This window comes from Telmatherina bonti, assembly GCF_933228915.1.
Source record: "Telmatherina bonti genome assembly, chromosome: 8".
Lineage (NCBI taxonomy): Eukaryota > Metazoa > Chordata > Actinopteri > Atheriniformes > Telmatherinidae > Telmatherina > Telmatherina bonti.
Genome location: NC_136626.1, coordinates 20,977,858 through 20,987,857, shown reverse-complemented (window position 1 = coordinate 20,987,857; position 10,000 = coordinate 20,977,858). Strand labels below are relative to the sequence as shown.

General features: G+C 38.0%; 1 protein-coding gene across 1 annotated transcript in view; it reads left to right on the top strand.

Moving 5' to 3' along the window:
- Positions 1 to 8,126, top strand: part of sass6 (SAS-6 centriolar assembly protein) — a gene marked incomplete at its 3' end in the record, with an annotated part of 9,611 nt that extends 1,485 nt beyond the window's left edge. Inside the window, exons 2-12 of the mRNA XM_079245627.1 lie at positions 1 to 24; positions 176 to 255; positions 353 to 457; positions 1,744 to 1,912; positions 2,551 to 2,628; positions 4,381 to 4,500; positions 4,980 to 5,171; positions 5,387 to 5,581; positions 5,765 to 5,854; positions 7,802 to 7,981; positions 8,121 to 8,126. The exon at positions 1 to 24 is cut by the window's left edge and continues 37 nt beyond it. Coding sequence (XP_079101753.1) covers positions 1 to 24; positions 176 to 255; positions 353 to 457; positions 1,744 to 1,912; positions 2,551 to 2,628; positions 4,381 to 4,500; positions 4,980 to 5,171; positions 5,387 to 5,581; positions 5,765 to 5,854; positions 7,802 to 7,981; positions 8,121 to 8,126 — 1,239 coding nt within the window. The remainder of the gene's footprint in view (positions 25 to 175; positions 256 to 352; positions 458 to 1,743; positions 1,913 to 2,550; positions 2,629 to 4,380; positions 4,501 to 4,979; positions 5,172 to 5,386; positions 5,582 to 5,764; positions 5,855 to 7,801; positions 7,982 to 8,120) is intronic.
- Between the last annotated feature and the right edge of the window lie 1,874 nt (positions 8,127 to 10,000).

Below are 10,000 nucleotides of genomic sequence, written 5' to 3'. Positions count from 1 at the left end.
ACAACAAGTCCAGTACATAAAAGGGTGAGCGGAAATGTTCTATTAATAATTCAAACTACTTGAATAAATCAATGAAAATATTTTGTACTTTTAATGAAATAGGTATTCATTTTGGTTTACATTTTATTTAAAACAGATATTTTTTGTGACTGAACTTCTCTTTTGTCTATTTTAGGATCTTCTCGTGAGACTAACTGATGATGCAGATCCATATTTTCTCTTTAACCTGTCTATATCAGAAGAAGCTTTCCAAAGGTTTGTGTTTTTCAAACTGTGTGAGATATAATGTTTCTTCTTTGAATGTTGGACACTAACAATGTCTTTTCGAATTGTGGTTTTTGTGTTTGAGCAGTTTGAAAGTGCAACAGGGCCTGCTGATAGACTTTGCATCATTTCCTCAGAAGTTTATTGACCTGCTGAACCTGTGCTTCTCGGAGCAAGAGTCAGACAATCCAAGGTATTGAGTGATGCCACTAGACACCACAGTGTGCAGCTAAATCAGTATATTTCATCAGTCTTAACAATTCATTCTTTTTATATACCTCATCCAGTTTTATGGAAATATTCTTGGTGTTTGGGGAAAAATGCTTTTGAAAGATAATTTCTAAAAAATAAATCCTGCAAACAGCTTTGTTTTATTACCCATATTTATATAAAATTGTACCACATAAGATTATTTATATGCGGTGTAGCCTTCTCCGACTTTCTTCATGGTTTTGTATGATGGGCAAGCAGGTTCTTAGAGGAAATAGACATCGAATCTGGTGGGTTCACAGTTTCATCTGTAAATTTGCAGCTCCAGGCATGTAAGAAAGATCCTTCAGTACTGTCATCCTTGTCGCATGTTCCAGCTCATTGACAAACAAAGTTCTCTTAGAACTAGATATTTTAAAGGCTAATCCGGATGATTACCTGATGATACAAAAAAACCTTGTTCCAGTTGTTTTGAGTTCTTGCTATTGTCACATCAGAGAAATAATTTAGTAAAATACCCCTCATCAGACGTCTTGATGATGGCTTGGAAATTAAACGAGTTAAACTACTTTGGGTGGCTGAAAAACACAATGGGGTCAGTGGTGAGGGTGTCATATAAAATATACATATTTTACACATATATATGTAAAATTATTGATAAAGGAAACATCCAGTTTTCAATCAACATGGTAACTATTAAACACCACTAAACCATTTTTATGATTTTTTTTCATTTTTATTAGGTTAATTAAAACTGTACTTGTGTGTGGAACAGGGTAGTATCTATATCTTTAGAAGAAATAATTGTGAGTTGCCAGTGTTCTGTCTTTGTCCAGCTCAAGCCTGCCACAACACTTCCATTACTTTTATAGCTGCCCTTTGCATCTCTGTAGATGTGGGAATGTTCTCGGTTCTGTAGTGCTGAAATGTTTCAGAGATATGATGCAGTGAATTTAAACTACTTTGCAGACACATTTTCCCTTTGGGAATTAATAGGGCATATTTCTATGCAATATCAGTGGTAAGTTAACGATGGCCAGCATTCAAATATTTTCCTGCAACATCTTCCAATTTGCCGAAGAAACGTAAAAAAAAATCTGTTGACAGTGCAAAATATAGAAGATATGAACCATCCAAAGTGAGTAAAAGCTTTCCACATTACTGTGATGTCAAGCTGAAACAAGCAAACAAGTTTATGGAAACGTTAATGATGATATCTGTTAGTTAAACCATCCCCATTGAAGGAATGCATTTTTATTTTTTCCTCAGGTTTCTCCTGCAGTTAACATGCCAGTCTTCACTTCTGGAAGGCCCCGTCAGTTTCAGTGTTGTCGAGACAAATGCATTCAAGCACCTGAACCACTTGAGTTTACGACTGGTACAAGGCTCTGACAAAGAGGTTAAGGACTATCTGGCAACATGTCTTTCTGCTCTGAAGGTTTGCTCATCCCACATTATGATACTACCTGTGATATGTTACTTTAACTTGATGTCAAGAGTGGGTGGAATAATGTTTTGGTTTTTTTTTTGTGTCAGTATTTTTAAACAAAAATGAAGATTTGACAACACTATTCATGTGGATCAGCTGATGTCACCTGGTTGCTCCTCTCATTCAGTCACCAGCACTTTTTTAAGCCCTCACTGTCCTTCCTGTGACTGTAGTTCAGCAGGAAAACTGGTCAGTTGTCAGTCTGGGGATTGGTAATTGCATCCTCTGCTCCATCCAGTCTATTTCTTGAAGTCTGGTGAAGTGAATACAGTGGAAGCTAAAATACACGCTTTTTCATTTGGGATTTTATCAGACCCTGGTGTGATTTCTGGTTAACAGCAGTTTCTTCAGCTAATATTTCTGACTCTTTGAACTGCCTGAAGCAGAAACGCTGCCCATAAAGGCATCTTAAATGGGAATTTGCTTGTATTACAATGCACTTCATGAATATGTAGGATGTAGCAGTAAAAAGAAGGAAGCTGTCACTCATTGACTTATACTTCTGTTCATAACATTGTAAATATTTAAGGAAAACCCTTAGATAAAATATTTGCTCATATTGACTCTGTGTGACCTGGTTGTTTCAGGCAGAAAAGCAAGCTGTCGACATGAAGCTAAAAAAGATTGAAGATGATCTGAGCCGACAGCTGAGTTATGCCCAACAGGTTTGTATTTCATCTTGGTTTTGTTTAGTTACATGTTACATACAAAAACAATTCTGTCTGCAGTGCTGCATATTTGACACATGGACCGTTTGGCTAAACAGCCTCTGATTGATGCAGCCAAGGGTATTCCGCTATTGGCACTGAGATGAAGGTTGTCATGCTTTATGATAAAAGCCCATCAGTTTATTGTATTTCCCAAATTAAATCAGAATGAACAGGTGCATGTGAATCCACATGCTACTCAATTTACTTTTCATTTGCTGTATTCCCGTGAGAAATGTTGTTTTTAGATTGATTTAACATTTCTTTGTTCTTAAATCTAAACTTATGTGCCAAGTCTGACTTCTCAGTTCTCATTTGAGTTTATTTTTCATCTGAAGTTGAAGTCCAAGAAAATGTAGTTGCTTGTGTTAAACTAGAATCCATTTTTTTCTCATTTAGATATCATTTACGTGTTCAACTTAAAGGGGTGCTGTTATGGTATTTCGAGTTTTGTGAGCTTTCTACAGTGTTACAGTGTTGAATCCTCATCAGACATGTGAACGGCACTGTTTTTTTTTTTTTTTTTATCACCTAAACGCATGTTTGAGTTTGAGTTCCAGCACGCTCTCCGTTCGGTTTCCATGGCAACGAAAAACGCGTCGTTTTAGAGAGTTTTTTCTACTTGTAAATCCTTGTGACGTCCCGGGGGATAAGGTTCGGTGATTGGTTACCTTCTACTGGTTAACAAGGGCATGTACAAATACATCAGGCGGGTGGAAAACGTCGGATAAAGTTATTTCCAATGATGGCTGGTGAGTTTACCAAAGAGAGACATCCTGCTGCATTTGTTGCTGTGGGTTGCTGTTTTCCACTTTGTTTTCAGGGTCTGATTCAGGTTCCAAAATGTAGGGCTGTATGCTATGTGTTGACATTGTATTTTGTTTTTTTTCATTGAGTTAATTTTAGCCTAATCCTTCCGTTTATGAGATGTTACAATGACGGCGAAAGCAGCTGCGGTGCGCGCTCCCGATATAGCACAGTGGCGGGAGGCGGGGCTTAATGCGGAAGTCTCAATCCACTCGTTTTTGCCCGCAGGCTGATCTGACAGCCATACAGAGACGGTCGGTCTGAAGTAAATAAAGCGATTTGTGACAATAACTCGATCAATCCCAGTCCTTCTGGTCTCAGAAATAAAAATAAATTAGCCTGAAATGCACATAATAGTTCCACTTTAAAGTTAACTGTTTCAGATTGAGAGAATTTTATTCTCAAATACTTCAATTGCCATTGTCTTCAGTTCTGCAGCTACTGATCCATCTTTGAGGCACAATTTCATCATGAGTTAAGCATTAAACTGGTCCAACTTGTTAAAACACTGCACAGCAGATAAAGAAGTTAAAGAAATTTGAAAGCAAACCAGATAAGATGGTCAAAAATCATCTACTACTCCATCACATTTCAGTGACATCAGAGAAAGTACTGGTACATCAATATGCTCTTGTTTCTTTTTAAGTTAAATTAACTTTATATCTGCAAATAAAAATCTTGTTTTATTTCACAGTGCTTTGCATCACATCTGTGTATGCAACAAAAAAGTGTTAACTAAACTTTTATACGACAGGCCTCTCAGAAAATACTTTAATTTAATAGTTACTAGTTAGTGAGAAACAAATTACAGAGATGAGACATTTCAGCATGGTAGTAGCATGGTTTGTGTATATCTCGGTGAATGTGGGTTTTGTTACACATGATTTTGTCATTTTCTTACAGACTCTATCAGAAAAGACAAAAGAGTTGGACAAACTGCGTTCAGAGTGGACAAATCAGAGCAGTTCTCTGTCCAGCCGGCACTGTCAGGAGTTACAGCTGGAGAGGGAGAAAGTTTTAGAGGTCAGTTTCATCTGTCTGTGGTTTTGGTTAATCATTTAAATAAAGTTGACCTTCGTCATATTCAAGTGTCAGTCTCCAGCACCACCTTGCATGTGCTCATATTCTTTTTAAGTATTCAGAATCTCCCGTTGACCTGGTATTGAGTATGCTTTTACCACATATTGCCTTAATGACAATATGTGGTGAAAGTGTTCTTCACCAAACGTGGGCATGCAGTTTCACAAGTTTCAGCTGGCAAATGTTTAATTTCAAAATCACATCTGTCTCTGATGTTCGAACTAAACAGCTACCGATTCAGTTTATTTGCTGAACAAGCTCTTGTTTCAGTTTACTTTGAGTTAAGCCTCTTAAACTTCATATTCTCTAGATTATAAAAACCTATGAAAGAGGTGACATATGTTTCGATCGTCAGGATATGGATCATTCTATAGATGATGCTGCAGGAGTGGTTGGAGAGATTGTTTCTGTTTTATGCTCAGTTACAAAGCAGGTTTCAACATGAGACTGAGCAGCTGCGTCAGGAGCTGGAGAGCACTCATCAGAAGAGCAGTCAGCAGCTACAGAGCAGAGTCACTGAGCTGGAGGGCTCCTGCAGGGAGCTGACAGAGAAGAAATACAAGAATGAGTCTGTCATCCGAGACCTGAAGATTAAACTCGTGGGTTCAGAAGAGGTCAGTGACTCTATTAATCTATAGAACTCGAAGGAATGATGACATTTAATTCTTTGTCTATAGAAGATAGTGCACAGTGTTCCGCATGTCTCAGATACATACTCAGAAGAGTTCCTGTATTGTTATGTTATAACAATAGATTATAGCTATTATCAGAATCATGTGCTGATTTGACTTGATCTGGTATTAGATTGTATTCTTCCCTTTTTGTGTAGGAATGTCAGCGTTTAAAGCAGCAGGTTCTCAGTTTGCGGAGGGAGAACAGCACTCTAGACACAGAGGTCCATGAAAAGGAGCGTTTAGTGAGTCAGCTACAGATGAGAGTAGCTGTTCTGGAGCAGGAAAGCAAAGATAAGGATCTGCTGATGCGTCGCACAAAAGAAGTATTGGAAGCCACTCAGCAGCAGAAGGTAGGAGCTATGCTTGTCATGCATGCTGTCAGCACATCTATGGCATCTGAAATGAAATGGGGGCTCTATTGACACAAAACATTCAGTAACATCTTACCCTGACCTTTTCCTACATCTGAAAATGCATCACGTCTCTTTAATTAGTTGTCTATTTTTACATATAAATTCTTTTTTACGCTCTAGGAATCAGTGGAGGAGAATGCAGAAAGTAAAGAAGTTCAGTTAAGAAAACTTGAGGCAACAGTGAAATCCCTGTCGGAGGAGTTAATAAAGGTTTGTGATGCTGCTTGTAGGCTCTAGTTGTAGTTGCACAAATTTCTCATCTAATTACAAACACACAAGTAAACTTATGGTCCAGCTGTAAGTCTGACCTTTAAACATTCCACATCGAGTGATTTTAAAGTAACTAAATCGCTTAAAGTTGATAACCAGCTATGTAGTATTGCTTGTCAGAATTGCAAATGTCAGGTAACAGAGAGATATCCCAGGTATGTTAATCCCACTTTGTAGTACAGGCCTCTGGTGACTATATAGACACATTCTGATCTTTGTAGCTTCTTACACACTTGGCTTTTCAAGCCTGACCTGATGCTCCTTTATTACACATTGTATTGTGTACAGGAGACTGGAGGTCAAAATTGACCCCCTGCTGAGGTGTTGCTCCACCTCAGAGCTGGCAGGTACAGGAAGCAAACAGGCTTCCCTCCTGTAGGGAGAAGTCACAATGACTTAATTTCACAATTAATTGTGGTATTTAATGTCACAACAAATTAACAGTAAAGAATTTTCAAGACTCTATTACATGAGTAAAAACTTTGTTTTTGCATTAATGCAAATAAAACAAACACATTATATATACAGATTAATCCATTTGCATTAATGCTTTAATTTTGACAGCTCTAATTAAAAATTAAAACCTCTAAGGAATGTTCATATGATTTTATTCACTTACACCTTTGGTAAATTTCACACAATAATTGTGATAGTTGCTAAATCATGATTATGTACATAAGCAAATAATAATGGGAGCTGAGCTGACACGTAACACATTTATGTGCGAGTTCTGAGAAGGAACATCAATGGATGAATGAGGACAGCTTTTTTTTCTCCTCACCGGTTAAGCAAAACTATACGTTAAAAAACACGTTGACCTGTCGACATCAGGTATAAAACAGAGGTTTGATCATTTCGCATTACCTGGCTATCAGAAAAATCAAGGCCACAGTTAAAACAGAGGTGGGTAACCTTGGCCCTCGTCCTGAAAGTTTTTAATGACTCCTTGTTCCAACACACCAGATTCAAATGAATGACACTGCACAGAGGGACCAGAGTACCCACCTCTGTGTAAAAACCAAATTTAGAGCATTGATAAACTTTGTTGTTTGTCATGTTATTGAGTAGCCATACATTTACATATAGGAGCTATTCAAGCTATAGTTATATTATCTGGATATGATAGTTGGAGCTCTGATTTCATGTAATTTAGCTAAAGTGTTTATATGCATTTAAAAAGACAGCATTGTCATGTAAATGTACTGATTTGGCTGTGAGAGTAAAGCTGATTACGCAGCCCGCCTACATACTTTGTTTTATTTTTGAACGTATCAGATGCATCTTTTCAGCAAAGAATCAGCTGATTTGGATAAACGCTGTCATTGATTTAAATGGTGAGTTCCACTATGAGAGCTCTCGCTTACACAGGACATTGTACATCTGTTCGTACCTCTGTTGTTGGCTAAGAGGCATGTCTGTGGTCAATCAACCTACCCCCTCCTACACACACACACTTTCTTGTGCTAACTGTATTTTCACACTATGAAGCCTCAGCAGTCCTGAACAATCATCTCGTAGCCACTCGGAGATTAAAAAAATAATTTTCTTTGGTCCTATTTATATAACTGGATTCCTGTAAACTATTTGTATGACCTGAGTGAAAATCTGGTGAGGTTTGAGGTAATTCATGCATAAGTATAGAATTTAAAACATCTTGTACAGCACTTTATATTGAAAACATGATAACTTTGGAAGAACTGCAGTCTGTTGTTTTAAAATAGGAGTTGCTGTTATTTAGGTGGATGGTCTCAGCTGAGGTAGCAGTTAGCTTGTAGGTGGAAAAACTATTAAGAAAAGCTGTTATTTTCAGAGAAGAAAAATTGAGTAAAATGGAACATTAAACCTGTCCTTGAATATGGTCCTGTTGCTTACCCTCTTTTTACACAGGCTAACGGTATCATCAAGAAGCTTCAGGGGGAGGTTCGAGGCCTTGTTGGAAAAATTAAAGTCAAAAACACTGTAACTGTGTCACAGGAAAAGGTTCTTCAGGACACGTCAGACAAACTTCAGAGCGTTGAAAAGGATCTACAGACTGCTCAGCAGCAGCTTAGTACCAAGGACGAGCAGGTATGCTTTCAAATAAGGGAAACGCACACACAATGCTTGCTTTAGTCATGATGTAAAGCAGAGCTTAAATCAGTCTTCTGGGTCTTTACATGATTTGATCTCTCAGTACTTCTGTAATACTTTTTTCCTAACTGCACAGTTATGATCAAAGGTTTTGGGCTGGATTTTCCACAAAGGTCAGTGTTAAGATACCAGTCAAAAGTTTGGGCGCACTTTTCCACTGAATTTAATGGGAAAGTGTTTCCAAACTTTTGACTGGTAGTGTATATCTGAGACGAGAGCCTTCCTACATGTTTCTTTGTTACCCAAAACCTAAATGTGGGCTTCAGTATCCTGCTCCACCTGCTTCACAGAGGTAAAACTGCTCATCATTTATAGCTCTGCATAAACTATTCCTGCAACTATGGGGACTAATGCCAATTAAGTCTTATTTAGGAGTGGACTGATACCAGAACCAATAATGCCTCTCAAAATTTATTGATGCCTTCATTGCCTTGATTTTGTGATTAAGAATGATTCTGATTTGCACATTGGATAATCAGTTCTTTGTTGTTTTACCGTTTCTCTGTCAAGTCAATGCAGAAGCTAGCATGTTCTACCTCCACAATTGATAATTATAAGATTGTAAACTGATCACATCAGTGATCTTTTATAAGTTTTAAGTTAGGGCTGGGCAATATATCAAATATACCCGATATATCGTTGCTAGTCCCCTGTGCGAATATAGAAAACGCCTATATTCGTCATATTCCAGTATACTGTTGTTACGCAGTTGTTTTTAGCTGTGGGCGGGGTTTTCTCACTCCTCGACTCTGCACCGCTTTGCACAGAGAGTTGAAGCAAGCGCACCTAGTTACGTACATAACGTGAGCTACGTGCTACGTCATGAGAGGCAGCGTGTAGCAACTTTCTCGCTAAATTTGGCGACTTTTTGTGAATAGCGACTAATCTAGCAACTTTTACAGGAGTTATTGGAGACTTTCCTGGTGTTTTGGCAGCTGACTTTAAAGTGCATATTGTAAAGTTATTGTCACGAACGAGAGTCTCTCCTCGTCCTAAAGCACTCAGTCGCTCCGGCTGCAGCTGCAGCCAGTCAGAGGAGCAGAGAGGACACCTGCACGACTCCACCTACAGTCACTAGGAACAGCCAAATCCGCCACTGATCCCGCTCTGGATTACAGAGTGGGACGTAAATTACAAAGTTTTTCACGTCACGCAAAAATAATTAATTATATTTGATTACATTCACAACCTCTGTCACTTACTCACCTCACCCACTGTGTGTGTGACACAAGCATATTTATCTAGCTCGTCATGTCTCTAGAAAGTACAGAAAGGAGTGGGAATCAAATCCTGAATTAAAAACTGTCTGAAGCCGTTTATTGGAGACGATATGAGGACATTTTGCCTGTATTATAAGACTGATTTCTATGCTAAAACTCTGTGATTAAAAAAAATACACGACAACTCAAAAACGTATCCATAAAGCAAAGCCTTATAATAGTTAATCATTTGAAAAGTCCCCCCCTAGAGCACGTATTTTCATACGTTGCATTTATTACATCATGCAAAGTCACTTTATTTTGTTTTAAAATGACATGTTTCTGCCACTGCTTTAACTGTTCAATAAATGCGGTTTTGATCAGTTTGCTCCGTTACAATTTCATCCTTTTGGCATGAATGTTTAAAATCAGCATATCTTAATGCAGTATGAACAATTATGTTTTACTGGAGACACAAAATCATCTTACTGATGTGATTGTATGCACCAAAGCATTAATTCAAGGGTAAGGTAAATATCGAGATATATATCGTATATCGTGACATGGCATAAAAATATTGGGATATTACTAAAAGGTCATATCACCCAGCCCTATTTTAAGTGCAGAAAGCAGACTAATGTGATATAAACAATTGAGGTAGCAGTGAAGAGGAAGCCTGTGGGCTCAACACAGTGTCTTAGCTTCAGCAATGAGCTGCAAAACAAACATTTGCCTTCAAACATGCACAGCTGTTGTA